The 15,056-nt window shown below is 33.2% G+C and overlaps 1 protein-coding gene across 1 annotated transcript; it reads left to right on the top strand.

Moving 5' to 3' along the window:
• The first annotated feature begins 2,473 nt into the window (after positions 1-2,473).
• On the top strand, positions 2,474-5,148 carry LOC104216319 (zinc transporter 11). Its single transcript, XM_009766342.2, has 3 exons — positions 2,474-2,988; positions 4,048-4,091; positions 4,215-5,148. The coding sequence occupies exons 1-3, from the start codon at positions 2,523-2,525 to the stop codon at positions 4,740-4,742; spliced, it is 1,038 nt and encodes a 345-aa protein (XP_009764644.1). The 5' UTR covers positions 2,474-2,522; the 3' UTR covers positions 4,743-5,148.
• Positions 5,149-15,056: the final 9,908 nt, after the last annotated feature.

Genomic DNA, 15,056 nt, shown 5'->3' with positions numbered 1-15,056 from the left:
GAGTTACGCAAACTTGAGCAACATAAGGAACAGCTTGTACAGGTACGGTGAAATTTGGGCGGGACATACCTCATAAAAATGGCAGAAGTCTACCACCAGGAGAGGGAGAGGAAGTGTGTATCCAATAAGGAAGGGGTAGGCGTAAAATACACAGTACCTAGGACGGTCAAAATAAACTTTGTCGTTTCCTTCCGCCAGCCGCATGTCAACGTAGTCGGGGATCCCCCACCTGGTTTTCAACTCTGCAATTTTTTCTTCTCTCATAACAGAAGGTACAGGCCCCGGCTCCGCCTCGGTGCGGCTACTGATGTCGGTCAATTCTCTCTCGGGGCGAGACAAAATCTCAACTATCGACGGGACTTCCTCATCTTCCACTGCATCTGCCCCCTCCAGTGGTCTGAGCAGCACTTTTTGGTGCCGGAATTGTGATAGGGAGATCAGTGCGAGAGGGATCACCAGCCATTTTGTCCAGAAGATACGGCGAAAAGACAACGGAAAGAAAGGATGACAATTTTCAGTTAACAAAAGGGCAAACGAAAACTTGGAGTGTCAGGAAGAAAGTATATCTGCAGAATTCTTTCGAGTAAAAGACAAAGAAGTGTGTCAATCGAATGATAAGTTCCTTCTATTTATAAGAGATAAAGATCCCCGAGCACGAAATCCAAGAGTCGCTAATCGAACCTGATAGGGCACAAAACGTTTTAGTTCCCCAGGAACGTGTGTCATAATGGCGGTAACCACGAAATAATGCTTTGATGCCAAACGACGTTTTGGTTCCGAAACAGCCACAACGGTTCACGGGTATCGAAAGAGCGTCGCCACCTCGCCTAAAACCCAAGTAATGTAACTAAGGAACGAGAAGTCAGAAATCAGATTTCGCTCGAAATTGTAGCAATCATGATCCGTCTGCCGGGCCCGACAGAGGACAACCCCGGCAGACGGAGGGACTAACTGTATTGGTCAAAATCTGACTGTCACGGTCGAACTGACCAACGTCCCACCTAAGTGAACGGGCAGCGAAAGATAACATAGCCCACTCTACATCTCATTCCCGACACCCGTCGAGTCGAAAGGAGCAATGTCTAAAAGGACGACCAAGACACACTGGATGCGAGAGAACGTCAGACCAAGTAAATGGTAAGGGTGCCTTGACTATATATAGTAAAGGAAAACCTTCGATTAGAGGGGCTCCTCCCCCTTCTCTCTCCTAAGCTATCTTCTTGTAATCTCCATAGGAAAAAAGTAATCTACAGAAGAACATGTAAAGCCACCTCTCCCTTCGATTGATGAGAGTCACAATATTGAATTTTAATAAGATCGACTATATCTCTTTCATCCTACGTACTATCTATACTATTAGTTTTTTTATCTGAAATGTATTATGTTCTTATTAAGATTTACCTCTTCATTTTTTTTATTGATTTGTTAAAAAAATGTTCCAATATCTTTTGAGTCAAACAGTAAATGTGGAATATGAGAAAAGGCAAAGTCTTGGTCGTCGCTAGAGTTGCCCGGCACTAATGATGATTAAGTCTTTGGCCTCATCTTAATTCTTATAAGGTTCACACTTGACGTAACCAGCAAGCTTTGTCTGGTACCATACCTCATATGAATTTGTAAATTCCAATTTTGAAAAGGACAACTTTTTAAACCTTTTTTGTTTTTGTTTTTGGGGAGAGAAAAACACGTCATTTTTTTTCTCTCTCCGTAAAATATACTTTACCGAATCATTCTTAAAAAGTTATCCAAAGAGTTGCAAAAGTTACAAAAAATACTAAGTGGGTGTTTGGCTAAGCTTATAAACCGGTCAAATTGATTTATAAGTAATTTTTGGCTTATTTATGCGTTTGGTAAAATTAAAAGTGTTTATAAGTTAAGTGCTTATAAGTTAAAAGTCATAAGTTGGTCTCCTCCCACTTATCAAATTTCAGCTTATAAGCACTTTAGGTTTGACCAAAATATTTATTATTCTATCCCTAAAATAATTTTTTTTAAACAAAACTCTTCGTATACCCAGTTCTTCAACTGTTTATTATTAATTTCAGTACTTTTATCCAAACACGTAACTTTTTATTTTTTAAATCAATTTCAGCATTTAAAAGTATTTTTCAGCACCTAATGCTTATCAGCTACTCTAAATAAGCTAAACCAAACGGGTTCTAAATTACATGCTCTTGGGATGTGTATCATGTGACGAGTCATTAAAAACGTCAACCAATTTTCTTTTTTTTTTTCTCAACCAATTGTATTTATGGTAAATAGTAGTAGTACCATATATCAAGATTCACCAAAATGTCGACCAATTATATTTATGGTGAGTAGTAGTACCGTACTTTCACATGTTCCATTTTTACGTCAAATACAAACAAAAGTCTCCATTGCATTTGCAGTACGCTGATTTTCTCTCTCTCATGTCTTAATCTCTTTGTCGTGCAGTACTACACCAAATTTAACCACTACTACACTATATAAAAACACACACACATCTCCAATCTTCCCTCAATGATTTTCACTAAACTCCAATGGCACGTTATCAACCCCTTTTCTTCCTCAGTCTCTTTCTTCTTCTCATCATCTCCGCCGCTGCCCACGGCGGTGCTCACGACGGAGATGCTGACACAGATTCCGACTCATCTGCACCCTCCGATAAACCCCATCTGAGATCTCGACCGTTGGTTCTTGTAAAAATATGGTGTTTGATTATAGTCTTTGTAGGGACTTTTCTTGGTGGAATATCACCTTATTTTATGAAATGGAATGAAGGGTTTTTGGTTCTTGGGACACAATTTGCTGGTGGTGTGTTTTTAGGGACAGCACTTATGCATTTCTTGAGTGATTCAAATGAGACATTTGGAGATTTGACGAATAAAGAATACCCTTTTGCTTTTATGTTGGCATGTGCTGGTTATTTGCTTACTATGTTGGCTGATTGTGTTATCTGCTTTGTTTATGCCAAGCAGAATAACAGCAACGATGTTCAGCTCCAAGGTTCGTGCACCTTTTATTATTTTTAACTTGCTTTTTACAGTGTGGTGTTTTAGCCTTTTGATGCGACAAAATTTGACTTTATACTTTTTGTGCAGTTTCTCTTATATCTAAATTTTAGTTGATCTAATTTAGCTTCGAGAATTGGTCAAATTAGCACTTAATAAGCAAAATTCGTCATACAAACTAGGATGGTGAAAGTACTAGTGACATTTTATTTTTTTTCCCCAGAAGAAATGAGAAATTTAAAAAGCGAAAAAAACAATAATTTTTCTCTTGTTTTACATAATTTTAAGCAAAGCTAGTTAATTGGAGCTTCGTTTAAATTCGAATACGTTTTGTTAAAAAAGCATACTGCACCTAACTTTAAAAGGTTGAATGTAGAACTTTTGCTTGCTTCCAAGTTACTTATAATATGGCGTAGCAGGAGAGCTTCATAGTTCATGATATGACGGCAAGAATTGTAGATTAATTGTTTTTCATCGTTTTATATTGCTAGTTAATCATTATTAGGGGTGCCAAACGGGGTCAGATATGGGGATAAAAATGAGTAATGCAAAAACAGATAAATTATTCGACTGGACCCATAATGAATACGGATAAGAAATAGGTTAATCGGCGGATATTCATGGATTTTAGAATATGATCACTTTTGGGAGAATTCCTTGTCTCTCAAACTTGAGGCACCCTCAATTTGAGTAGTTATTATCTATATTTGACCCGTTTTTTAAAAAGTTCATTTTTAATATATAATGTGGGTGGATAACTGTTTTGTTTTATCCATTTTGCCACCACTAATCATCATGGTCAGTTTGGCTTTGTAACAGATTCGGGTTGTTAAAACTCCACGCCTGCTATAAGAATTAGAAAACTAATGCAGAGTCTTGACCCCTGTTTGGTTATAATTACAGCATCCGAATTTCCCATTCTTGAGGTTTTTAAATAGGAATTCTTGAATGATAAATCATGGCTTAAGCCTTGTTGCTAGAAAAGTAGGAATCTCACAACTCTATGCAATAAAGCAATCTCTGCTGATGCTTCGAATCCCATGTTTTGTTCCAGGTGCTACTGAAAATGGAAAAGGCAATGGGGTAGGGCAGTCACAGGTTAGAGATAAATCTTTATTTATTTTCCTCTAAGAGCCTTTTTGTGTGCTCATATTCCTTCTATTTGTAAAGTTCTGTTCTTGTTTGTGTGGCTAAGTTAATATGTGTCAATTGCTATCACAGGTCTGTGATGGTAGAGAAGATTACTTTTCAAAAGCACCTCTTGCAACTGCATCTTCACTTGGTGATAGCATCCTATTAATCGTGGCGCTGTGTTTCCATTCTGTCTTTGAGGGAATTGCCATTGGCGTCGCAGATTCAAAAGCCGATGCTTGGAGAGCTCTTTGGACTGTCTGTCTACACAAGATATTTGCTGCTATTGCAATGGGAATAGCTCTACTTAGGATGATCCCAAATCGTCCGTTATTATCTTGTGCAGCATATGCTTTTGCCTTTGCCATCTCTAGTCCAATTGGTGTTGCCATTGGAATCATAATTGATGCTACAACTCAAGGGGTTGTTGCAGACTGGATCTTTGCTATATCAATGGGATTGGCTTGTGGGGTTTTTGTCTATGTATCCATTAATCATTTGCTTTCAAGAGGATACAAGCCTCAGAAAATGGTCTTAGTTGACAAGCCTCATTTCAAGTTTTTGGCTGTATTGTTAGGTGTTGGAGCGATTGCTGTGGTCATGATATGGGACACTTGAGTTTGTGCTTGATTTGTTTGCAGCCGCGAAGCTAGGAATTGTCTCAAGGGTATTCAAATTTGAAAGAAGTGAAAAACAATTCCCGACAAAAACTGTTCAATATGTGTTATATACCTCTAAAATATAATATTTTACCTATATACATAGTGCAATTTTTCGACAAAGGGTGATCAAACTGACCACTCTTTGTGACCATGTGGCTTCGCCACTGATTGTTTGGCAGCAGTAGCAGAATAGTTACCTCTTATTTGGAAAATTTATTTCATTCTTGTTTCAAAGAGCAGGTATACATGACATGGAGAGTGAAATGTACAGTACTAAAAATTGGGATTTTTCTAGGTTGTCTTTATCCCCTCTTATTTCAATGGAATTGATTTTCAAGAATACCAAAGATTTTTTTGGATTATTGCCAAGTTGCATACTCCCTCTGCTCCACTTTAACTAATTGTTTTTGGTTGTTTTCACGTATATTAAGGAATTCACATTTTTGTATTAATTAATAATGTAATTGACCATATTAATCTTAATTTGTAAATTGAAAATACAACAAATACTCCTTGGTTCTTTACTCAAAAAACAACTTTGAAAAAAAGAAGTTAATTCTTTCTTGATATTTGAAAAAATCAAATATTGTGTGGATCGTAAAAAAAAGGCCAAAAAATCAATTAAAATGGACCGAATGGAGTACTGTGTAAATAATATTGATTGTCATACAAAGTGGGCGTTTGGACATAAGAATTGTAAAATTCCCAAAAAAGTGAAAAATTTTCAAGTGAAAATGGTATTTGAAAGTTAGAATTGTGTTTGGACATGAATATAATTTTGGGTTGTTTTTAAAGTTTTGTATGTGAACTGACTGAAAATTTTGAAAAACAGCTTTTTGGAGTTTTTCAGATTTGCGAAAAATTCCAAAATTCATCTTCAAGTGAAAATTAAAAATTTTATGGCCAAACACTGATTTTAAAAAAAAAATAAAAAAGTTTCGGGAAAAACTAAAAATATTCTTATGTCCAAACGGGCTCAAAATTGAGAAATTTTCATAAAGCACTATCTTTTAGTAGTAATTAGTCATCTATAGATACAATTTGTTATATTACGGATTATAGATACCTTTTATGTGGTTATAAGATGTATTTGATGTATTTAAGCTATTGTATTCATGAATACAGTAGCAAAAATAGGCGTAAATCAGGGAAGTCTAACTAATCAGTTGTTGTATTCGACTGTATTCATGGAGTGAAATATGGGATTACAGCTGGACAGATTATTATATTCGACTGTATTCACGGCGTGAAACATGGGATTACACTGTTTTTAAAACGGAAAGTGAATCAATTAACATAATAGACTCCTAATATAACTCAACAAACTCAATTATAGCACACAAATTTTGTATTTTCAGTTATAAAAAAGATTCTCAACCGAAAAATACCCAAAAACATAGCAATCTTCAGAGAAATTATATAATACATCTGAATATATAAATTATATTAATTAAAAAAAACATATGAATACATTCATGGCATAGAGCGAGACAGTGAATACAATGAAATACATAGAATACAGCGGGATACATTGAAATACGATGAAAAAAAATAGTGAATACAATGAAATACATGGAATACAACGAGATACATTGAATTCAATGAAAAAACGACAATGAATACAATGAAATACATGAAAATACATTGAAATATATTAACAGAAAATAAGTTGCTCAGCCCCAAACTCCGCCGTCATTGTTCTAGATAATGTATTACTGTACTGCTTGTTCACAGCTTGATATAGCTCCAAAGCAGGAAAAGTTTCGGTGAGTTTCGGATCCAAAGCAGCACATTACCACCATATTGACAATTATCTCTCGAAATCTATATCAATTGAGACCACCATAGTCCAATGGTATTAGGAGAAGTTTTCTGCACAACAAGTGTAAGTTCGACTCCAATTACCACCGAAACATAGTAAGTTTCGGTAAGCAAAGCAAGCACGAAGCTGTTCTAGGTCGTCGTCGGTGACGCTCTTCGATCGGCGACGGTCGGCGAGCTTCGTGCGGTAATTTCCTTTTCGCTTGAGCCAGGCTTCTTCTCGAAGCATATCAGGATACCATGATTTCTGCTTGAATAGCGGCGGTAGAGCTTCCCGTTCCGACATGGCATCTGCAGAAAATTACATGCGCCGCCGCGTTGGAATGAAAAACTTGATTGAGATTTTATGTAGATCGGGATGAAAACAAAATAGTGTGGGTGAGAGGAATTGAGAGAAGAGAATGCGATGTATCAAAGTAGAGAGAGAAAGAAAATAGTGTAATCGAATAGCGTATTTAGTGGGTTAGGGCTAGGAGGTAACCAAAATTAAATATTTTGCTATAAATCTTAAAAGATATCTATAGAATATAATTTTTTTAAATGGTATTTATTTAAAATAAACAAAGTGTTAACCGGTAAAAATTTCCTCAAAATTTCACTTTGGCCTATAAGAAGAGTTTACATTTTTGTAATGTTTTGCCAAATAGACATTTTTATTGTTAATTGCGCATAAACTAATAATATGTGATTGTTGTGTTAGGTAAGAGTGGAGCATAAGAGTGATCTTTGGTGTAGCTAATACTAAAGACATAAATCTTTACATGTTGCCAATAACAAGTAATGTGAAGTAGAAGAGGTAAATGTAAAGTGACTAGGCATCTATAAATCCCGAATAAATATTTTTCACACTTTAAACAACATTTGCATGATTTCAAATAACGCCTTTCATAAATGGATGAATTATCTACTTTACTCATCTGTAAAAGTAAGTGACTAGTGGGAGTTTGGACAATATTTGATTGAATTGAGAATGAATACTTGGAAGTTAGAAGTTGTATTCGAACTTGATTTTCACCTTAAAAAATTGAATTGAAAGATTGTCAATGAAAGCTATTACTATTTCACTTCAAATATTCCTTAAACAAGTTTTTAAGTATTTTCACCAACATTTGCCTCAACACTCTTTAAATAGCTACAAGTTCACAGGAAACGCTTCTCAAACAAAATTTTCAATAAATGTTCGCCTCAACAGTTTTCATATACTGGTTGGTCATATGTATTAGGACTTCTTATCAGGGATTGGGCGGATATTTACGTTTAGCGGTTTGTTTTTTAGTTATCTATATTTTCATTAAAACATGAATACAATGTTGATTTACAAAAATAACCTTATAATATTAAGCATAATAACTCACAATAAAGGGGTATAACCGGATTCTAGATATTAGCCTTGTATAATCCTATTAGTTTTAGGATATAATACTACACATTAGGAATCCTACATGATTACAGACATATTTTTAGTCATGTAATCCTATTACTTTTAGTTACTTTTAGGATATACTTCTTAAAATTTTCAATTACTAATTTAATTTGAAAATATATTATATTGTCCTATTACTAATTTAATTTGAGAATGTATTATATTGTCCAAATCCATTTAGAAAAGGGAGAGCCTGTATTATTAAAAAAAATAGGAATACAATATTAATCGACCAAAATAGTCCTAAAATATTAAATAAAAGAACTCATAGATAAATGACGTAACTAAAATAACCTCTTTATTTTTTTGGGGGACTACAAGACCTTCTATGTTAATTTTTTTAATATTTAAGATTTTAAAATTAATAAAATTTTATCTATTAAATTATTATTAAAAATATGTAGGAAAGTTTAATAAAATCAATTTCATAAGAATCCTCCATATTTGCAGTACATTACCACTCCATAATATCCAATACCAAGAAAAAATAAAACTAACATTAAATAGATTGCATAAAGCGTTAAAATTGAGAAAAAATATCCCCATAATATATTTTTATATTATATTTGAACTATTTTTCTACTCAAATAATATATTTTTTAATTAATTTTTCGTATAATATTGAAAAATATACCTAATTATTAAATAACAACTAAGAAAATATCTAAGATTATAAATGTGTGAGAAAGAGAATGAAAAATATTTTATAAGAGTCAATACCACTAATCATTCTACAAACATAAAGATCTAAAAATAGAATGTCAGATCGATCTTTTTACTCCTTGAAAATAAATTTTTTGGTGGATAAACTTATAATTAAGATTAAATCTTAAAAATAAGAGATGAACTAACAGTAAGAATCTGAGTTAACATAAAAAAATTATTTTTTATATTAAGACCAAATAATTTTATCTTTCAATCAATTGTTTAGCAAGAGAATCCAATTCAATTAATTTTTAAATTCATCATATGAGTAAAATTATTTTTAAAATTAAAAAAAAGATCTTAGGGTACATAAATTCATTACATAAAAAGAGTGTTAGAGATCTGAAAAAATCATATCATAAAGTAAAAAAGGTTAGTATCGTATTAAGAATCAAACGGCCATACAACTATCTGTTAAAGCACAATCAAAGCTAAATTCTGAACAAGAACAAGTTTTCAAGACTATATTTTAAAGCGTCTACTATGGTATAGCGGGATTATCCATTGTAGATGCCTCCGGTGAAATCGAAATAATATTTTTATTTCATGAATTACTTGTAAATGTCAAATCAAAAGGCATGATATTGTTAGCAATAATAACAAATGGTGTACTAGCAACGATTTTATTATGAGGCCACTCATTTTAGATTTGATATACCTCTTCAAACAACTAAAATAACCATCACAAATATATCAAAGCAAAACAATGGTGCTAAATTTATAAGAAAAGCAAAATTGATAATATGGGATGAAGTGTTTATGGCTAAGTGTCAAATGATCGAAATAATTGCCCAGAGTTTTGGAGCTATATTGAATATCAATGAACCGTTCGTGAAAAATTAATGGTTTGGAAGGTGATTTCTGTCAAGTACTACAAATCGTTCCAAACTCGACGAAAGCAGAGACGGTAAAAACTAGCTTGCCAAAATTATACTTATGCCTAGAGTTGTGCATTTGGATTAGATATTCGAGAATCCGAACCGATCCACCCTATTCAGATTTTCGAATTTCGAATATTCAATCGGACATGTGTTAGGTTTTTTTAAAATTCGGATATTCCGATCGGATTCGGATTCATATAATCTTAATCCAATCCAATCCGAAATATGAATTATATGGACATATATAAATATTAGACTTACATTTCAGGGTTAAGTCTTCTCATTTCATTCGCCTCTCTTTAAACTCTTCTTTTCTTAGTTTATATCGAAGTCTCTCTCTAACTTCTCTTCAGATTGCTCTGTCTGCTTCTATTAAGTCTTACCTATGTATCTCTCATTCTCAGTCTCTCTTTCCTATCAACAAACAACGACGCCTTTTCTTTATTAGATATTTGTTCAGAATTTCAGCTTATTTTATTTTGCTATGAAACTTTTGTTTTTGTCTATTGCTATGAAAAATATTTGATTCCTTTCAATTTAATAGAATGGTGAATAGCAATAGCCTTAAAAAAATATTGTAGCTAATTAGATTATTAGTAGCCTTAACAAGGCGTACAATCCGATCCAAAAATCTGAAATATTTATTCAGTCCAAACTTTAAAATTCGATTCGATCTAATTTAATTCGGATTGGATTCCGATTGCATTTTATAAAATCCAAAATCCGAATTTACAATCCAAAATTTGATAAATCCGTTCTGACCGATGCACAACCCCACTTATGGCCTCAAAAGAAAAAATTTTAATTGACAAGAAATATAAAGTAAGAACAGATCCAGTATTTAGTGAGTTCTTGCTTCGTGTTGGAAACGAAGAAGAGCATCTAATAAAAGATGATTTAATTCTTCAACACTTGATTATCAATCCCAATGGCAATAATAGTGCATTTAATAAGGGAAATATTTCTATCATTAGATTAAAACGCAATTTTTGCAAATTGTATGATAGAAATTAAAAAGATATCTTAGCTAGCATAAATGAATATGTTGATCAACTAAATAAAAGGTTGATTGTAAAATTTTATGGTAAAAATAAAATATTTTTCAGTTTTTGACTCAGCAGAAGATGGTACAAATAATTATAACCAAGAAGAATACTTAAAATACTTTAATACCAAATGACCTTCTACCACACAGGTTTGTTGTCAAGTTTATTTTTTCTTACGCATGTTAGTGCCGCCATATATATAATAGACTAAGTTAAAACTGATCTTCCGTTGCATATAAATTGATTTTGAAAAAATATATGACCGTCATGTTACTGAAAAATTTAGCTCTGCCGATTAGCTTATGTAATAGCACATAGATGGTATATAGAAGTTTTGATAATAACGTCATACATGCAAAAATTATGATATTGGTCAATGTGCTTCTGAGTAGATTTTTATCCCCGAATTCAATTTTCATCTTCCGAAACTAAAGAATATCCTTTTAAAGTTGTGAGAAAATAATTTTTGGTATATTTATATATTGCAATTATAACAAATAAAGCACAATGACAAACATCTTAAATATTGGACTATATTTATTGAAATATATTTTCTTGCACGATCAACTATATGTTGCACTTTCAAGAGGAATATCAATATCGACAATAAGAGTTTTGGTTATGTCAAAGCAACCAAAGCATTAGAAGGAAAGATACATAAAAAAAATCATCTACAAAAAAGCGTTTAGTAAGATACCATCACACCAAATATTTTTAAATTATAATACGTAATTATCTAACTAACATGACTAAATTAATCATTTGTGTAAGTTCTGATGATGTCCTTTCATTTTGAATTCACGTATTACGCTAATTTAATAATATTCTCCGACTTTTAGATGATTTAAATGTTTAAATCATCACGTGTCATTATTAACGTGCAACACACGTTCATAGATACTAGTTAACTTTTAAATGTACTAATCTTCAAGTTAACTGATAAGATATCGAACGATTTGGTATCGAGTAAGCAATTATCGAACGATTATCGGCTAAAAGTATACATTTCTCTTAATAAAGACCAAAATTTGACAATTACAGTGTTTTATCCTTAACTCCTAGAATATTGCAAAAACCAAAAGTATACACATAAGGAAAGCCACAACAGTACAATTCTTATTTATAGCACATCCAAAATTTACTAGCAATGCGAAATTAAGGTAACGAGTTGAACTCATAAAACTAGTTATGGCTGAGATTAGGGGTGTCAATCGTACAATTCTGTTGGTTATTTTTCAAAAATTATTCCATACTAATATTTCGGTTACTTTACTGTTACTAAAATTAGACTTTTTAAAATCGTCTCTATCTTCTCGATTTCTCTTTGTACAATTCAGTAAATTTTCGGTATTTTTTTAAAATTGTCATTTAAAAATGCACTATCATTAGAATGTCCCTATTCCCTGTCTAAAATAGTAACAAGCTTTAATATAATGCACACAGTACACAATTCTCATGATCATATAACTTATAAGACTGGTATGGTTCTAGACGGCTCGTAACCATGAAAATTGATGCAAAATGTACCATGGTATTTTACATGACTTCTGATTAAGAACATTAGAATTTATCCGTAAAAATTGCGCATTACGTAATCTAAAATATGTATGGAAGATGGTGCTCCAAACATGTAACAAATTCCATATAAGTTGCAAAACTCAAAGTAAAACTTATACTAACAGCAGTTTACTGTAAATGTTTCTTTCTAAGAATTTACTAAAGTTTTTGCATAGTCATATCAATAAAAGTATCCTTGAAAGAAGTTGCACCTGAGCATGTGATCAAGCTAATTTCTATGTGAAATAGAACTTACTCATAAGTTTTTATGGTGTCATTTGCCTTCAGACACTTCATAATACCCACAACATATATGAATATAATAGAAAAAACTGTTTGCACCATGAAACAAAGCTTCTATCTATTTTTTCTATAAAGTACTTTAGCATTAAGGGTGTGTTTGGTATGAATGAAAGTGTTTTCTGAAAAATATTTTCCAATTTTTTCATGTTTGGTCGGCTCAAATATTCTGGAAAATATTTTCCTTATGAACTCATTTTCCTCCAATTGAAGGAAAATGTTTTCCTTATCAAAAGAAAGGAAAATATTTTCTAAAACTCCTTCTCAACCTTCCCCACCCTATTCCTCACACCTCACCAACCCACCCCACACCCTCTCTCCAAAAAAGCTTTTTTTTTTCGTTACCACCCACCCTAATACCCTCCCCCCCACCCGCAAAAAAAAATTATTTTATTTTAATTTTAAATTAACCTGTTTTTTCATTTTTCTGCCCCTCCCCCCCCCCCCAAATTGACCCCCTCACTTCCCCACCCAAATTTTTTTTTACTTTTTTTTTTGTAATTTCAAATTTTTTTTTCGTTCTTCTGCACAACCCCTCCCGCGCGCCCCGCCCCTGCCCTCTCTCTCCCCCCCTCCCCCCGAAAAAATATTTTTTTTAAAATACATTTTCAATTTTAGTTTTTTCATCTTTTAGTTTACAGGTTCAAAATTTTACAAGTTCCAAATTTATGAGATCGGAGGTTTATGTGTTTGAAAGTTTTCGGGTTTAGAAATTATAAAGTTTGGGTTTGAAAGTTCGAGGTTTTCAAAGTTTAGCGGTTCGTAAGTTTATGAAATTTATGGGTTCGGAAGGTTATTGGTTCGAAAGTATGGCTTCATATTTATTGTATCTAAATTATTTATGAATACTCTTGAGAAGTTATTTTCCTTAATTTGCATACCAAACACCGGAAAATAAATAAGATTATTACTTGTTTTTCAAAAAAATATTTTCTTGGAAAATATTTTTCACGAAAACATTTTCCGTTATACCAAACACACCCTAAGACTATCAAAGAACTATATAAATTAATGGAACTAAGAACTAGAAAGTGATCCGTGCAAGTGAAAATAGTTCGAAAGAAAAACCGACCAGTGGAAAAGCAGTGGTGCAGTGTGTGCATGACAAGCCAGTTATGGTGATGGGGGAAGGGTCCAGCAAGGCGGATGTACAGTTTGTGGGACTGAAAGCAAAAATCAACAATTGGATGATTACTTCTCTTCCTATCCGAAGGGAGTCTTGGTAGTGGGCTCTGATTTTCTTTCTTGTTTTCTGGATTATTCCAGGGTTGTAATCCAGATTTCTTTTTGTGCTCGTCAAAGTGTGAAACCTTGCTATCCCGTATTTTAATAAAGTGAAAGTTTTTTTCTTCATTCCTTATTTTGTTTTAATTTTTCTTCTTCTTTTTCTCTTCTGAACAATTCGCTTTATACTGGTTCTAATGACATGGCATGCACGACGGATCTTCAACCTAGTCTAAAAAAAATCAATCTCATTTCGAACTTATAGTACAAGATTGTGATGATGAGTCGGAATACGATGAGGATGAAGCCTTCGAAGAAATTAACAGAGAGTTGAGCCAATTTGAAAAAAAAACCCAAGCCCAACTCAAATGACACGGAAGTCGTCAATTTAGGGGATGCGGATGATATCAGGGAAGCTAAGATAAGCGTCCACATTGAACCAAACATCAGGGAAGAACTAATCAAAGCATTTATTAAATTCAAAGACATTTTTGCATGGTCATACGACGACATGCCGGGTTTAAGAACCAATCTAGTGGTTCACAAATTGCCCACTGACCCGGTATTTTCTCCCGTCAAGCAAAATTGAGGAAGTTCAAAACCGACATGAGTGTGAAGATTAAGGAAGAAGTAACAAAACAGCTGAATGTTAAGGTTATTCGGGTCACTCGATATCCTGATTGGTTGGCTAATGTGGTGCCAGTGCCAAAAAGATGGAAAAATCAGGGTGTGTGTTGATTATCGCAATCTGAACAGAGCAAGCCCAATGGCGCTTTATGTTTAACAGATATCGAAGGGAAATGCGTCGACATGGCTATCAATTCTGACGCAGTTAAGAGATATTATGTATGATTTCTTGTAATTGTAATTGTTGTTTGTTTGTACTTGGCATTTATCGGAGAATGAAATGACGAAGGCAATTCTTTCTTCTATCCAAACACTTTAACCTTTGCTTCCCCTTTTGAGCCTTATTTATTCTTTCATACCCCTCTTTCGGAATCAGTATTGAAAATGAAAAAAAAAAAGAAAATAAAAATATAAAACAACAAAAGTCACAAGAAAAACAAAGGAATTGGGAACTACGTTTGACCTGATTCCTCAAAAAGGATACGTAGGCGCCTCACGGCTCGGTCATAGTGTAACAAAAAATAAAAATCCCCAAGCAAGAAAAATTGGGGTAAAAGTTTGTGTTTGTAATTTTAGAAAGAAAGTTTGATTCCAAGAGTTGTACTGTTTTACCCATCAAAATTATTTTGAACTCTTGATACCCCTTTTCTTTAGCCATACACGAAAACCCATATTGATGTCCAAAA

Source organism: Nicotiana sylvestris, chromosome 7 (genome assembly GCF_000393655.2).
Source record: "Nicotiana sylvestris chromosome 7, ASM39365v2, whole genome shotgun sequence".
NCBI lineage: Eukaryota > Viridiplantae > Streptophyta > Magnoliopsida > Solanales > Solanaceae > Nicotiana > Nicotiana sylvestris.
Note: the sequence above shows the minus strand (reverse complement) of the source record. Positions and strands in the feature narration are given on the sequence as shown.